Source organism: Agrilus planipennis, unplaced genomic scaffold (genome assembly GCF_000699045.2).
Source record: "Agrilus planipennis isolate EAB-ADULT unplaced genomic scaffold, Apla_2.0 scaffold44, whole genome shotgun sequence".
In the NCBI taxonomy this organism is placed as follows: Eukaryota; Metazoa; Arthropoda; class Insecta; order Coleoptera; family Buprestidae; genus Agrilus; species Agrilus planipennis.
The window spans coordinates 1,646,393-1,662,976 of NW_020438939.1; the positions used below are offsets into that span (position 1 = coordinate 1,646,393).

Sequence of the window (16,584 nt, forward strand, 5' to 3'; positions counted from 1 at the left end):
ATTAATTTATTATTGAAAAGTTTGTAGTTTTGTTTAAAAATGAGATATAGACTACTTATAAAAAAATTAAAACTTAATATGTAATTGACGTCGAATTCATATAATTACGTTAGATAACTTAAATTGAACTGATAACCCTCGAAATGCAATTTCATTATTGGCTACTGTTCCTAGTAGGTTTATTTTTTGATTAAATATTTTAATTTTATTATTTCGTCATTAACCATATGCTTACTGCATTATTTGTAAAAACAATAACAAATGTTACGTCAGACGTTATTTAATTTACAAAACATTTTGTTGAAAATACGTAAAAATTAGTAATTCGTATCGTGGTGCGTATCTCTTTTTGAATTGAATTATAAGATTATTAGTTGGTAGAAGGTAAACAGGAATATTTTATTTATGTTTACGCAATCTTTTAAAATAATATCAGAATGTGGTAAATGGAATATTTATTCTGATTAGATGCTTAAATTAAAAACGAATTTTGACTTTTTGCAAATAGCAGTTAATTTCGATCATACACCACTGTATGTTTCTGTTCAATAAAAAGTTATTATTTTTACATAATTGCACGTGTTACCCATTAAATAAATATAGTTTCTTATCATTTACTGATAATATTTAGGCGTCTTAATTGTATGTAACAATTTAGTAGATGAAATAGGTATGTATATTTAAGTATAAATAAAAATTAATTGGTTTATCCAAACGTAAACATAAAATGTTCAATTTTAATCTTGTAATTACTTACAAACATCGCATTTTAATCCTTCTGCTTGGGGTATTCTGTTCAGACGCACCAGGGGGGTCTCTCCGACGGTTTTGAGTATATCAGGGAAAATTTTGGGCCGGGGTTGTCTGCAATGTTACCTTTTGATTTCTATTTCCTCAAAAAAGACTACTAAAATATCTCATATTTTTATACCGAGTTTCTTTGGTGTGGGGGCTCGTTTTGGGGTCAGCATTCGGCTTCCAAGTGCACCTAGACGGCCAATCCGGTGTCTCGAAATCCTTTTGTTTGCACTCTTTCGACATTTCACCTTTAACGATTTACACACACAAAAGTGCTTTTATATGGGAAGACGAGAGCGAGTTTTTTTTTTACCTGGTAAAACAACTGCTATCTTCCACGATGGTTTATATACTAAACGAGTTCGCGTTCGCGAGATTAGCCGACAGGCTGCCTGTGTAATAATACGAAAAGCTCATGCCACTTCTATCAGTTTCGATGTAGTGGCTAGGGGGTCTAGGGGTTGTCGACTGGTAGAAGTTGTACCTAGCTAGCTATGTATGTATAATATGTATATAAGGCGCGATGGAATGAGGAAATATCGACTTATATATACGACTTATTTCAGAATACCTATCTTCATATAATATGAATTGACGCAAGTTCGGCTCTCTGTATGTACAAGTTTACTGTGAAAAAATATCCAATATAATAATAAATGCATATACTTAAATGAGTACCATAACTTATGCCATCAAGAAAATTTGGAAATCATTTGACTTTAGGGGCCACATCTCCGATTTTTAGAACCTAACCTTCCCTTAACACTACTTCAACATCCTCCCTCAATAGTATTTCCGAATTTAACGTATTGTTTTTATATTGTTACTAAACTGGAGTTTGAGTGATACACAGAATCTAACAAAAGTTGGCGTTATTTTTTTTGTTGTCATATTTCTGTAAACAACGAACTAAAACCTAACTAGCCGAACTTAACTTACCGAACAATGCTCTTATTTGATTGCTTACGATCACAAACTTACTGTATTTCTTTCATATACAGCAATGTGAACCACCAAAAATGATCAGCACGCTAAACCGTACAACATACTAAAATAAATAAATAAAAAATAATCGGAGGTGTGGCCCATAAAAGGAAACAATTACCTAAAATTTTCTAGAAAATTGGAAACTCCTAAGGGTTCTTTCATATTTTCAATCTTCTATTTCAAATGCATCATAGTACCTAATTCAATAATTATTCTTCATATTTCTATTCTATAATCTATTATCCCTTAAGTTTATTTCAGATTTTTTTGATTAATTGGAGAGAAATGAGAATTTTTAGAAGAATTTTTGTAGGGTTTTTTAATACATTAAAGTGAATTAATTTTTACCGTTACAGATAGTCTCAAATGAATAAGGTAATTTAATGGTAGAGCAATGATGCGTTAGGCTAAGGGTCCGGGGTCGATTCCCGGCGAGGGCGTTACAGCAGCAACAATTTTTTTTCATTAATTTGAGTTTTTTTTTGGGGTGGTACAAGTTAATTTAAATATTAATTCAGTGAAATAGAATAGGAGTCTTCATTTTTTGATGTGACAGTCACTCCCTCATCGGGAATCGAACCCGGGCCCCTGGTTTTACTCACCAATACTCAATACAGTAAGACCAGGGGCCTGGTAGTGATGCCGGCAACAATTTTTACTNAAAAAAAATAAAGTTAAAATAGTTTGAATGAACGGTAAAGTGTGGAAACAGTTTTATCAATCTTGTGAAATTGTAAAAGTGAAAGAAATTGGAACTTCCGCATTTTGTTGATTTGAATTTTTATAATAATTGTAGTAATTCATAGGCAGTTTGATACGAGGCCATTAACCTTTAACATATAACATATGTAGATATCTTCATAATTTCAACCTATTTAACTTGTTTTCTATTTTTGATCATAATAACGCCTTTTCATACGTTTTTCTCTTCTAATAGTACTTAAATGAGTTTTTTTCCGTTTTATTCGTGCTTCTTGTTCAGATTTAGGTACGTCGCGAGCTGCTGTTGTAGTTTTATTTTTGAGATCACGTTTATTCACGCAGCAGTTTTGCCTATTCTGATTTTATTTGTTTTTGAAACTATTTTGGAACATATCGGGCACCTACTGCAGAAATTACTAATAAAAATGCTATTAAATTTCACCGTATTACTAGTAATCCTTCTTTGAAATTCCTTTTAAGTAAGCGTAAATAAAACCTTATACAGTTTCAAATTTTTAATTATTAACTGTTCAATTTTATTGTTTCGACTGTTTAGATGTCTATCAAAAGTTTATAGTTTACAGAGTCACTCCTGTGTTATTTGGCTCTCATACGTCACGTTCATTACCTCAAAAACAAAATTGTGTACATGACATAGGTGACAGGGACTTAGTTAGCTTTTTTGTATGAGCCAAAAGTGGTCTGTACCCATTAATCGATAATGGCTTAGGCCTTAAAGTCCGTGTTTAGGGTGGACAAATTTTAGGAGAAATTTGGAGGTCGGAAATATGTCTCGTTTGGATTTGCAACATTTTAAAGCATTTTATTTTACTTAAATATATTGTTTTTTCGTAAATTATCGAAAGTGTAAACTTAATAGGTAATTGGGTCACATAAATTCCGAATGTGATGTCTCTAACTAAAGATATTAAATAAAATATGTACAGAACTATGTACAAAAATGAATTTGGTGGTAACAATTGGTCGGTTGGTTGGTACTGTCTTGGCGAGACAGCTAAGTCACTCCCCAAAACGTACTTACTTATACTGGTAAAAATTGATACTCCGACTTTCTCCTTTGGCGACAAAAATTTCTAAAGGGGGTGAAATTCTTAGAATCTTTGCCGTTAAAATACATACACATTCAAAGCTGAGGGTTCAAATGGTCATAAAAACAGGTACAAAATGTTAGTTTGTTTAGCTTAAAGAACGTATTTCTTTTGCTTCAAAAATGAAAGAGGAAGAAATCGGAATATTTGAAAATAAATATTAGTTAGATTTTACTTACTACTACATTTAGGTAAAATACTGCCGAACATATATTATTACCTACATATTATTATAATAGGACGTTTTTGCGCCAAACTGAAAAACAAATCCGCGTCCTGTTTTTCTTTTAATTACTGTGTGGGTTTTGTTTAAAATTTGTAGGTAAGAAAACTGTAAGTCCTCTTGAAAGTTAAGGATGAAATTGCTCTCCTCAAGAAAGCATCTAGTTTAAGTAGTTTTGTAGATTTTTTTCTTTCAAATCGTTTTGTATACAGGGTGGCTCAAATAATACGCAATATGCTTATTGCGGCCAAACTGTTGATAAGATTAATCGAAAAATTTTTCAAATTAAACTTGCCGCCTACTGCAATATAAGATCGTCTGTAATTATCCAAATTTGATTTATTGTACACAGTATTCGAAAACAGAAAAAAGAAGGGCTCGTTTATGAAATATGGGTTTAATAGGAAAAAGTTGCCAAAATATGGAGCTATGCAAAAAACTGTAGACAATTGTTCAACAGATATACGAAATAAATTTCACAATTTTTAGTTTGAGTGGCTAATTACAATAAGATAATAATTTCGTGGTGTATTTCAGTTAAATGCTGCAACCGCAATTCCATCAAATTATTTAATATTTACTCATTGTCAGTGTATCTTTGCTGACTCATTTATTGGGGGGTACATTTATTTAGTAAATAAATATTCATAATTCGTATTGTTCTGTTTGGTGACAACTATTTGTACTTATATGTTGATAAAATTATGTTTTATTTTATTTGCATACATTGTTATTATTATTTACAATTGTCAACTTGCGAAAAAGATATATTTTTAGTTTTGGGAAAAATGCAACTTTTTACAAAAAAAATTGTATGGCCTAAAACCTAAAATAAAACATTGAAATCCGTCATATTTTTTTTTTTTGCTTCATCAAAACTTTTCTTTACAATAACAATTTAAAGTCAAATATTAAAACATACGACAGTAAAAGTGGTTGGGACATGATGATACAAATAAATGCGCAGGGTTGGGTCGTTTTTAACAAAATGAAATTACTTCTGTGCTCGCGAAGACATTAGAAGCAGAAACAGGAGTAAAGAGGGATAGAGGAAGATCTAGATTAGATAACTGTTCGCAAATAGTTAAAGATGTTGGATGTTTTTTTATTTAATCGCCTCTATTTACATTGTTTGCACATAATGAAGTATAATTTTATGGAAAACTATTAGGAATCGCCTTAAATGGGTATGTTGCTTGAGGCTCAAAAGTTGCTTGAATAATCGCAGATGTAACTTGTTTACACTTCTAATAATTCAAGGATTAACAAAATCGTCGATAAATAATAATGGATATTGTGTGATGATTTTCGTTTTTAACTTTTTCGTTTAAGTTTGTTCATAAAGACAAAGTATTGGAGTAGGCTTCTACAATTAAGTATATTTAAGTTACAATATATAAACAACACGAATGAATGTTGTGTACCACAATTGTTTCGCCTTGCAAAAACTTCGGCTTCTTCTTATGTCCTTGTACATAATCATCATCATCATAAGGTCCTCAGTCCTAAGACTGGTTGGACACGCACCTCCACTCTTTCCTATCCTGAGCTAAACTTCGCATTTCCCTAAAACTAGAACAACCCACATCCTTAACATTTGCGAACAGTAATCTAACCTAGGTCTACCTCTACCCCTCCTAACTGCTGTTTCTGCCTCTAATATGTCTCTGACTAGACCTTCATGCCTGAGAAGGTGTCCTACCAACCTATCTCGCCTATTTTTTATTGACTTCCATAGAGTCCTCTGTTCTCCTATTCTTTCCAATACCTCTTCATTTCTAACCTTTTCTACCCACGTTATCCTCATCATTCGCCTATAACACCACATTTCGAATGCTTCTAACCTTTTCTTTTCCGCCGCGCCCACTGTCTATGTTTCGCACCCGTACAACGCCCCGCTCCAAACATACACCTTTAACAATCTTTTTCGAATTTCTGAATTAACCGTTGCCGAACACAGAAGTGACTTCTTTTTATTAAAGGCGACGCCACCCTATGCTATGCTGTGCTTTATGTCCCTACTACTCCTTCCGTTCTGACTTATCTGACTTCCTAGATATCTAAAATCAGCTACTTCTTCTAATTTTTCGTCTCCTATCTTTATATTCGCTCTTTCCCTACTTTTTCTTCCCTTGCACACCAGTATTTTAGTGAATGGCCTCCCGCGTTCCTCTATTTCTTCTAAACCCAAATTGAATTTCCCCTAATAGTTCTTCCGCCCTTTTTTCCATCCTCCTCTGTACAATTCTAGTTACGATTTTTGACGCATGGAAAGTTAAGCTAATTGTTCTAAATGTCTCGCACCTATCCGCGCACCTCTTTTTAGATAACGTTCTTGTACAAGAAATATAAATATTTTTTTACAGAATATTGCTTAAGTGGTAGGAGTGGGTAAGGAGGTTGAACACTTAGGGGAAAAATATCTTTCTGTTTGTCCGATATACACACATAGATAATTTACTTTGTCACAAACTCCATATTCTTCTCTCTAAAGAAATTGGGAATCTGTTTGTTAGGAAGTCGAATTTGTGATGAAGTGTATATACCTACATACACCAGGCAAAAACGAACATCCTTCAATGAAGGGGTCCATGAACATGAAAATTTTACTCTAGAAAAACCGGTCTGTAGCTGAGCATATCATCAAACGTAAACACATCAATTGCAAAAGCATTAAATAAAGGACACTAACTAAACTTAACTGATGGGTAATATGTATTACATTAATAGATACAACAAATTAAATATTTCACATCTTTAACAACCAAATTGAAACTTATAATTCTTTGTTGTTAAATTTATACTTAGAAACCTAATTTTGGATGTACCCTCTCATATTCCGCCGCTGTGAAATTAGCTGAACGGAATCTTTGGATACGATACCAAATTTGAACGGGTGTTACTGGTACAATATATAAAGTTCCCTGAAACTTCTGTGATTTTTATTTGTGATTTTAGATATGGAGTTTTAAGATATAAAGCCTGCAGCTATTAATTTTATTTGATTTAATTATTAGTTATCGGAATTTGTTGCTAAGAATACAGCCTTGATCTTGTTTTTAATTATATATTATGCGTTGTGATTAGATAACCAAAAACGTTTTTCTTATTTATGTAATTGGCTATTTCCCGGTTATTTGCGTACTTCTATTATGTATACAAGGTGTTTTAAAAATGAAGAACGACACAGAGAAACATTTCCAAACTTAATTTAATATTCTTGATGTATTTATTATATTCTTAGTTCTATCATTTTTTTTTATTAGAAAAAGTGGCTGATTTTAGATATCTAGGAAGTCAGATAAGTCAGGACGGATGGAGTAGTAGGGATATAAAGCAGAGGATAGCGCAGGGTAGTGTTGCCTTTAATAAAAAGAAGTCACTTCTATATTCACGAACGGTTAATTTAGAAATTCAAAAAAGGTTGTTAAAGGTGTATGTTTGGAGAGCGGCGTTGTACGGGTGCGAAACATGCACAGTGGGCGCGGCGGAAAAGAAAAGGTTGGAAGCCTTTCGAAATGTGGTGTTATTAATAAGTTTTAGATATTTCGTAAATGCTATTTTTAAAACTAGTTTTTTTCTGTTAAGATGTTTAATCGCCTATCTTAAATTTTTAATAGGTTTAGCTTTAAAATCCTATATCATTCTTTAGATTTCTGTTTACTTTGGTTTTGATTTTTAATTGTTCTCGAATATCACTCAGTGACACTTTTTATCTCATTCGATTTCAATTTCGGATAAATTATCAAGCCAAAGACTAATTCATAAGGTGTGAACTTTGTTGACTGATTAACCAGTGTATACGCGTGCACTGATAGATATAATAAATTATCAAAAAGTATTTATTTTTTATATTGAGAAAATAATGTTTTTTCCTGCTTGTTTAATTGTACTAATAATTGTTTCAATAGCAACTGTGTTTTATTTTTAAGGCTTTGTTACTAACTGTTATTAATAGATACTATGATGTTAAGCCGGAAATAATAGCCTTAAAAATATAAGAAATAGAGAATTTCTAACAAACGTTCCTGTTATTTCACAAGTGTAATGTAGATTTGTGCAAATTCAGAATAAATTCGTTCAAATAATTTGGCTAGAGTTTGTGAAATTTTCATAGGAATTCGTCTGTTAGCTCAATCAGTATTATTTATTTTAAAATGCGTGCAGGAATTGATTAAATCTGTTAATTTTTGCTTCATATTAGGAGTCGTAATGTGTTGTTTAAGCTTGTTTGAAGTTTAGATTACGTGTAATTAACGATGTTTATTCTTTTAACGTTGTAGGTTCGTATGTATGTAGTCATTGACAGTAGGTGAGTGTATCACTCTCGTAGGTCAGTGTGTAGAACACTATATAGTTTGTTACAATGACGTTTAATAAGGCAGAATATTTTGATATGATACTCATTTACTTTACAGTAAATGTAAATATAATTAAATGCGATACAGAGATTAAGAGAAATCCTTTATTTCATACAAGACAAACCCCAGTTAACTAATACATAAAGTTAAATATTTTAAATAATTGAAACGCTGACAACTTAAACCGACATAAATTTTATAATTATGGATCCAGTTAGTGATATTTTTAAGATTTTTGTTAATAATAGAAATCACTTTTCGTCAATGTTGGGTAACGGGTATTATTCGAAATAGTTTCTTCATTTAATTTCCGATAATAACCAATGACTATTCTCCACATACAAAGGCAACCTTTTTTTTGGTACTATACAATTTTTTATCAAATTCATTGTTTAATTTTTTATATGTTTAACGAATGAAATTTATTAAGCAACTTAATCGATCAATCAATCTTATTAAAAGTTACTGCGAAATTTGAAATCACAGATTACAGTTTTTTTTTAAATGCAANGTGATGATGTTCTAAAATGTTATCTTTTTCAAAGGTTTTGTTTAACTCTATATTCGGCAACAAGTGAGTAATATGTTTGTTTGTTATTATTTTATCAAAATGTGTAATTTGTCATTTAATTGTTTATCTCCCCTCGTATATGGACGGGAATTATTAAAAGTTACTGCGAAATTTGAAATCACAGATTACAGTTTTTTTTTAATTGCAAATAATTTAATAAGACTTGATTTTTCAGCTTGAGTAATTTTTGATTCTAATTCAGCGTATCAATTTCATTGCATGATCCTTGGTCACTCGGGCTCATTCGTAGTTACGTTCGTGATGTGCTAATTAATAATGTAAATGCGAATGTGAGATTGTTTGTTTGTTACGATTTCACGCCTTAACTCTTCAACCGATCATTATGAAATTTTGTACATACATTGTCAAGGGTACAGAAAAAGATATAGGATACACAATTAGGATAGACAATTAGTTTTATGTGGTTGTCGATGATCTCTGACACATATTTTAGTCCAGGCGAATTAGAGCCATTTTTTGGAAAAATTTGGTCTAGGCCTGAATTTTTTATGTAAATTAGTAAAAAATTACGTACTTAATTAATAAACTTTTGTGCATTCTCACAAATATGAGAAACTTTGTTTATAAACAAATTACCTAAGGTCGTTTTTTCCATGTTCTTTTTCGTATAATTTTTTTATAATGATTTAATCGAAAAATGTCAAATGGGAACGTTGTTGAACTTTTTCGATGGGGGTAGTTTTTCAAAGTGGTAAATCTTCTTCAATAAATGAAGATTTATCTTGAAAAAGCGATTTTTTTTCGTGTTCATTTAAATATTATAGGCTACCAAATGTTAATGATTGATCCACTATGATCTTTTCTTTTCCACCAAAAGTCTAATTTGCCTAAACTAATTTAAGACATCAACGCGAGCATAGCCGCAGGTAAAACCTAGTAAAATAATAAAACGATATTGGAACATTACTTATTTAGTTATTTATTTTAGGTTTACCAATAATATAATATAACAAAATTCACCACAAGAAGCTAATAACTATTGTAATAAAAAAAAAAAATTAAAAGTAGTACTTAAGCAAAATAAGTTATTGTCCTAAACGCCATATATCCGGTGATGAGATACCCTGCAAACCACGATATTCCTCTTGCGGGTTGGGGTACTACTGCGACCGCGTAGACAAGGGTGTGCGCAAATCTTGCTGCGGTATATACTCTAAAAAGCCAAATCGCCACAAAGGGTGCAGGATTAGTCAGTAAATATCCAAAGCTGACCAAAAAATAGGGCAAAATGTTCTCGACGTCGTTCAAGTGAGCTCTGGAAGATAAAAAAAAAATTAAACGGATGAAGGCGGATATATAGGGTTGTTCAGAAAGTCATTTCGTTTTTTTTTTTGTGGAAATGAAAGACAGTTTTCGTATAATAAACAAATACTTTATTAAATTATATATTGACCGTTCTGGTCCAACACCTTTTGCCATCTTTCTGGTAGTAGCATAATTCCACGCTCATAAAAGTTTTGATCTTTGCTGGCAAAAAACTGATCGAGGAGGTTTTTCACCTCCTCATTTGAGGTGAAGGTTTTACTGTCTAAAAAATTTTGGAGTGACCGGAACAAATAATAATCCGATGGTGCCAGGTCTGGAGAATATGGTGGGTGTAGCATTGTATCCCATTCAAGCTGTAAAAGCTTTTAGCGAGTTACCAAACTTGTGTGAGGTCTCGCGTTGTCTTGGTGAAACACTACACCTTTCCTGTTGATTAGTTCTGACCTTTTCTGTTGAAGTGCATCATTCAGTTTGTCCAGCTGATGACAGTAGACTTCCGAATTAATCGTTGTGTTATCCGGTAAAAGCTCAAAAAAAAAACGATTCCTTTAAAATCCCACCAAACAGACAGCATCACCTTTTTTTGGTGAATATCGGCTTTGGAAATGGTTTGAGCCGGTTCATCTTTTTTGCTCCATGACCTCTTGCGTTTGACGTTGTTGTATACAACCCATTTTTCGTCCCCAGTGATGATGCGCTTCGAAAACGGATCATTTTCGTGACGTTTGAGAAGCGAATCGCAGACGTCAATGCGGCGACACAGATTTCTCTCTGTGAGAACATGGGGAACCCATACATCGAGCTTCGAGGATAATCCCAGGCCTTTCAAGTGATCATAAACTGTTGAATTTGATAAATTTAACCTCAATCCGATCTCACGTGTTATTATTCGCCGGTTGACATCAACTAATGCCTTTATCGCGTGTTTATCAGCTTCAACCGGCCTTCCCGAACGTGGTGCATCTTCGACATCAAAATTGCCGGATCGAAATTTAGCGAACCAGTTCTGGCACAGGCGTACCGTCAACACACCTTCTACATACACATCAGTCAATTTCTTTCTGGCTTGAACAGCATTTTTACCCTTTCTGTAGTAAAACAGTAAGATATGTCGAAAATGCTGCTTATCGCTCTCCATATTTAAAAGCGCACCAACCAAAAACTACTGCGTAGAATTAATTGGAATTTTTCACACACAAGCCTTGCTAGATGAGCTCTTAAAGCATATAAAAATTATACAGCTTAAATGTGAAGTTGGGTGCAAAAGAATACAATTAAATCCTCTGTCGGGAAAAAACGAAATGACTCCGAACAACCCGATACAATAATGCTTATTCTTGATTCCTACTAGAACCAATTTTTTGTATAATGTTTTGATATTGTTTCTGTTAATGACCTTTTTCTGAATATTGCTTCAATGAGCATACGTTATATTGCCGTTTTATGTTGGCGCAAGATCGCCTAATTTAATTTTTTTTTAATTGTTGTGATGATGTTCTAAAATGTTATCTTTTTCAAAGGTTTTGTTTAACTCTATATTCGGCAACAAGTGAGTAATATGTTTGTTTGTTATTATTTTATCAAAATGTGTAATTTGTCATTTAATTGTTTATCTCCCCTCGTATATGGACGGGAATTTATTCTTTTATAGATTGTTTACCTATACAACCCACAATACATAATTGAAATCATTTATATCAGTCAAGTATATTTTTATTTATTTTTGTACTTAACAAATATACTTTTCTTACCTTCGAACTCTTTCAACATCTTCATGAACTTTTACTTTAACTTTGTTTAGTTCGGCATCTTCGGGGTTAGCAAACGCCTAAAGAGAATACATTAAAAAATTATACAAAAAAATCCGTTATTATGTATTTTTAAAAATATTTGAATTAATATTGGTAAACTATGTAGCTTTTAATTTAATTTAATTATTATTTGATTTGTTTACCTTATTTTTAATTCGTTGCCTTGCAGTTAATAGTGACATTACCAACATCTTCACAACCAAAACCGAGCCATAAAACATGTAACTTCTGAATACAGGATTTTCGACGGACAAAATTTCATTAATCGCGGGCATTTTTTAATTTAACGCGTTTTAACTTATTTTTACGTTAAACAAAAAAGAAACAGAATGTTGGGGAATGTAAGCAGAACTCGATTTTTTTTTTTACTTTCTTTGCTTAGCTTGATATATTATAATTACAAGGCGTGCATTGCGCATGCGAAAATTACTTTTCGTTACTAAGCAACTTTATAGTGAAGATGGGTGCGATGCTTGCGGTCTGAAACGCAAACAAGGCATGATAAGATGTAAGATTCGATAATGTTTAAATTTGATAATTCGTGTATGTTTAAGATAACAAATGATTACTATCAACACTGAAAAAGTAAACATTATCCAATAATAACAAACATTTCATCATACAATTTTACACATCTCTAACATAAACTAAATAACAAAGTTTTAATTGATTACTAATTAAATACATATTTATTATTTTTCATTCGGTATATTACCGCTTACGGAAAATAATCTGTAACCATTTTGATACATACTTTTGTCCACATTTTCGTCTGCTTCAAACTTGGGTTCAAAGCATTCTAATTATTTATAATAAATACAATTATTATAACGAATAAACAACAAAGAAACAACCTGGATCACTCATGAGCATCTCTATTCGATTATTTTTTTTTTATGGGTATGGTTCTCGATTTCTTCGCCAATTGTGATTTGTGAACCGATTTTTATAATTATTTTTTTATTGGATAGGTTCTATCAAGGGTGGTTCCGTTTAAATTTGAAAAAAAAATATTTTCTACTTCCAATGGCCGAAAATTAGAGAATGATAATAAAAAAATAGCTAAAGAAAATGTGCCTTCGTTGTTTCGGTTAGATGTTGTTCACTTTTTAGTTTTAAGATTGAAGTCGGCTGGTATATATTTTATTTACTTTGGGGGTAGTAACACTATGACGGAAGACGGATGTTAACAAGTGGTTAAAACATGAAATAGAAGCAATACGGTTTATGGTCAACCCCTTTTATTGCGACTTCGTTCGCATCAGGGTAGGTACTCTGAATTAAGGGATTAAGGGCTTCTCGTTTCGTATTCTGTACCATGTATTGAGCATTATTGAGCCAATACAAGGCGAAAATCTTTTTGGAGACTGTCTATCGAGCATTTGTACCTATACTTACCATATTTACGTGTGGGCTGTAGCCCAGGGTGGCAGAATTGTAGACGCGGTAAATATTTGTTCAGTTTAATGCTAAAATACAGACTTTTTTTCATCTGAACGCATCTACTTCCGCTCTCTACGGTCGAACTAAGTAAAAAGGGTTGGGGAAATGTTTAATCCAATTTATTAATAAGTGTACATTTTCGGGGAATCCTAAAACTGTAGATATGACTCTTAATAGCACAGCCCTTCTAATTAGGTCAAAAAGTTTATGAAAAAGATGTCGAAGATATATAAAATCATAAGAAAAAGATAGCACGAACAAAGTGAGTTGATTGTAGTCATGCTGTTTCTTTTGTTTCAGGACTGTTGTCTCATTTGAGAACACCCCGGGTTACTTGTCGGCACTTTCGTGATTAGTGCACCGAAAACCCCCGTTAAAGGTGATAAAGGTGAGTCTACCTCTTTTTGATTATTTATAGATCACGCGCAGATTTGCAGATTGTATTAATTAGATATTGTCCTTATAAAGGATGTTATACAGACAGTTAAGTCTCATGACAAGGACCCCTCTAAGTTTTGTACATCCCAATTGAGAAATCCCGCCGTCATCATCATAATGTCATTAATCCTTAGACTGGTTGGACACGTACCTCCACTCTTTCCTATCCTGAGCTAAGCTTCGCATTTCCCTAAAACTAGAACAACCCACATCCTTAACTATTTGTGAACAGTAATCTAACCTAGATCTACCTCTACCCCTGCTAACTGCCGTTTCTGCCTCTAATATATCTCTGAGTAGACCTTCATGACTGAGAAGGTGTCCTACCAACCTATCTCGCCTATTTTTTATTGTCTTCCATAGAGTCCTCTGTTCTCCTATTCTTTCCAATGCCTCTTCATTTCCAACCTTTTCTACCCACGGTATCCTCATCATTCGCCTGTAACCTTCTTCTAACCTTTTCTTTTTCGCCGCGGCCACTGTCCATGTTTCGCACCCGTATAGCGCCGTGCTCCAAACACACACCTTTAACAACCTTTTTCCAATTTCTAAATTAACCTTTCGCGAGCATAGAAGTGACTTCTTTTTATTAAAGGCGACACGACCTTGCGGTATCCTTTGCTTTAGAGGTCGATAAAGCCATTTATTGCTCTTGCGGGATGGGGTAGTGTTACTGTGACACATAGTGTTGAAGAAATAAAAGCGTTGTCTATCATTTCACTTTTTAATCGGGAAAAAATATAAAAGTAAAATATGTGTTCGATGGTGAAAGAATTTTTATACATATTGTATGTGAAAGAAAAAAAAATCGCCATATCATGCTGACAGCAACAAAAAAATGATTGTCATTCTGTTTATCTACTCATGAAATATAACGTTTTTGAAACTGTTATAATCCTATATTAATTTCACAATATGAAATTATTCAAGGTGATCGATCTAAATCGTTTTTGTTAAAAGTTTACCTGTAGGAAACAAAAAATCTTTTCGGAACTATGGCATTTCCAGTTCTATTGTCATTACTTCGTTATTTTAAATGGAATTTTATTTATCTTTTTGAAGATGCAATTAAATTTAATGGAAATATTTATAAAGCGATTTACTCCTAAAGCTAACACTTTTCAAGTTATAATAATTTCATAGTGAACGTTTTAGTAAAAATATTAAATATCAGTGACAAAAGAATTATCATAAAAACAAAAAAAAATAAGTTTTTTTAATAAAANATTCTATAAAATAAAAACTTGTAATTGTAACCCAAGAAACAAAGTAACTAACTAAAAAGTAAGAAACAAGTTGGGTACTGATTGTCATCATCGTTTCTTTGAGTAAGGCAACAAGACAAGTCTTCTGATATATTAATTATCCTGTTTATCTAGTTCTATTAAAATATTCTGTCAGTTTCACATTAATAGCGTTATAAAACAATTCAAATGCTGTGGTCGTGCGTGTTCTTATTGTTGATTGTCAGTGGCATTTAAATTGAAATATAACTTTTTTGATGTGAAACTGGTAGAAGATAAAAGACTTTAACAGAATTAAATAAACAGGAATTTCTAATATATCAAAAGACATTATTTTTTAGTATATTTATCCCTTGTCAGGTTAGATTTTAGCAGGCAGAGTTGGTCTGACGAGATCCAATAAGATCGAAATCGCATTCCACATCTGACAGTTTTGGCCTTTCGACAGAATACTGATAACCATGTACTTTTTATTCCATTTTCATATATCTACTGTTATCCTTCTTCGCCTTTCATAATGAACGATTTAGGTCAGGGATGACCAAACCCGCGGCTCACGGGTCCGCCTCAAATTTTTTTCAAGCCCGCGAGATTCATCATAGTTATACAAAATATATTTCTTTTGTAATGGTCAAGTGGCTCGCGGACGGTTAANGAAAGAATAGGGAAACAGAGCACTCTATGGAAGTTAATAAAAAATAGGCGAGATAGGTTGGTAGGGCACCTTCTTAGGCATGAAGGTCTAGTCAGAGACATATTAGAAGCAGAAACAGGAGTTAGAAGGGGTAGAGGTAGACCTAGATTAGATTACTGTTCGCAAATAGTTAAAGATGTAGGCTGTTCTAGTTTTAGGGAAATGCGAAGCTTAGCTCAAGATAGGAAAGAGTGGAGGTACGTGTCCAACCAGTTTTAGGACTGACGACCTTGTGATGGTGATAATGACCAAAGCAGTGAAAACCAATGTATTAAATAAATGCATTGTTTGTGTATCCATTTATTTAAAAATCAACTGTCGAAATTGTGAGAAAAAATATAATAAAAGTTTGATTTTAATGCAATTGTTTGGTGCCGTGTTATTTTGTAAATAACTGTAAATATTTTTACTACATTTATATTCTCTGAAATATTTTGTTTATTAGGTAGGTAGTTTAGGACAAAATTCGAAGTAGTTGGTAAGTAAACAATTGCTACCAACAATAACTTTACGATATTAGCGGTAATACCGAGTTTATTGGGGTTCGGTATTTCACAGAAGATAAGACCAGTAGGGTCAGTTACCTACCCCAACAGATGCCTGTTGAGGGCGTATCACTTTCTTCAGTATTATAAATATCAAAATTTGAAAACCAGAATCCAATTCAATAATAATTCGACAAGCAATTCAATTCTATACCAATTAAAAAAAAACAATTTATAATAAAAAATACAACGTGTAATTATACAACACGCTACTGAAGTGAAACTTCTTCAAACACAAACATACCGGGATAGGGGTTAAGGAATTGGTTTAATGGTATTATTTGTACACTATGAATTTAAATTTTACACTATACATGCCGTAGTTGCCTGTAACGAACGTTGCATTAAAGCGCGCTCACGGCTCAAGCGAT

At 32.6% G+C, this 16,584-nt stretch overlaps 2 protein-coding genes and 1 long non-coding RNA gene across 4 annotated transcripts in view; 1 reads left to right on the forward strand and 2 right to left on the reverse strand.

The window, feature by feature from the left end:
• LOC108742572 (cystathionine beta-synthase) overlaps positions 1–1,250 on the reverse strand; it is a 5,046-nt gene extending 3,796 nt beyond the window's left edge. Inside the window, exons 1-3 of one of the 2 annotated variants that reach the window (XM_018477839.1) lie at positions 1,112–1,250; positions 932–1,046; positions 758–864 (exon numbers count right to left, since the gene is read on the reverse strand). In XM_018477839.1, coding sequence (XP_018333341.1) covers positions 758–864; positions 932–1,041 — 217 coding nt within the window. In that variant the 5' untranslated portion in view covers positions 1,042–1,046; positions 1,112–1,250. Of the gene's footprint in view, positions 1–757; positions 865–931 lie in introns of both variants that reach the window. The other variant, XM_018477838.1, reaches the window with a different exon arrangement.
• The window catches only part of LOC108742577, a 27,737-nt gene that overhangs the window by 1,729 nt on the left and 9,424 nt on the right, over positions 1–16,584 (forward strand). The window contains exon 2 of the long non-coding RNA XR_001938694.2: positions 13,593–13,680. This is a non-coding gene — a long non-coding RNA (uncharacterized LOC108742577). The remainder of the gene's footprint in view (positions 1–13,592; positions 13,681–16,584) is intronic.
• LOC108742575 (microsomal glutathione S-transferase 1) lies at positions 9,668–12,315 on the reverse strand. Its single transcript, XM_018477841.2, has 3 exons — positions 11,993–12,315; positions 11,790–11,866; positions 9,668–10,027 (listed from the first exon to the last, which is right to left on the reverse strand). The coding sequence occupies exons 1-3, from the start codon at positions 12,122–12,124 to the stop codon at positions 9,784–9,786; spliced, it is 453 nt and encodes a 150-aa protein (XP_018333343.1). The 5' UTR covers positions 12,125–12,315; the 3' UTR covers positions 9,668–9,783.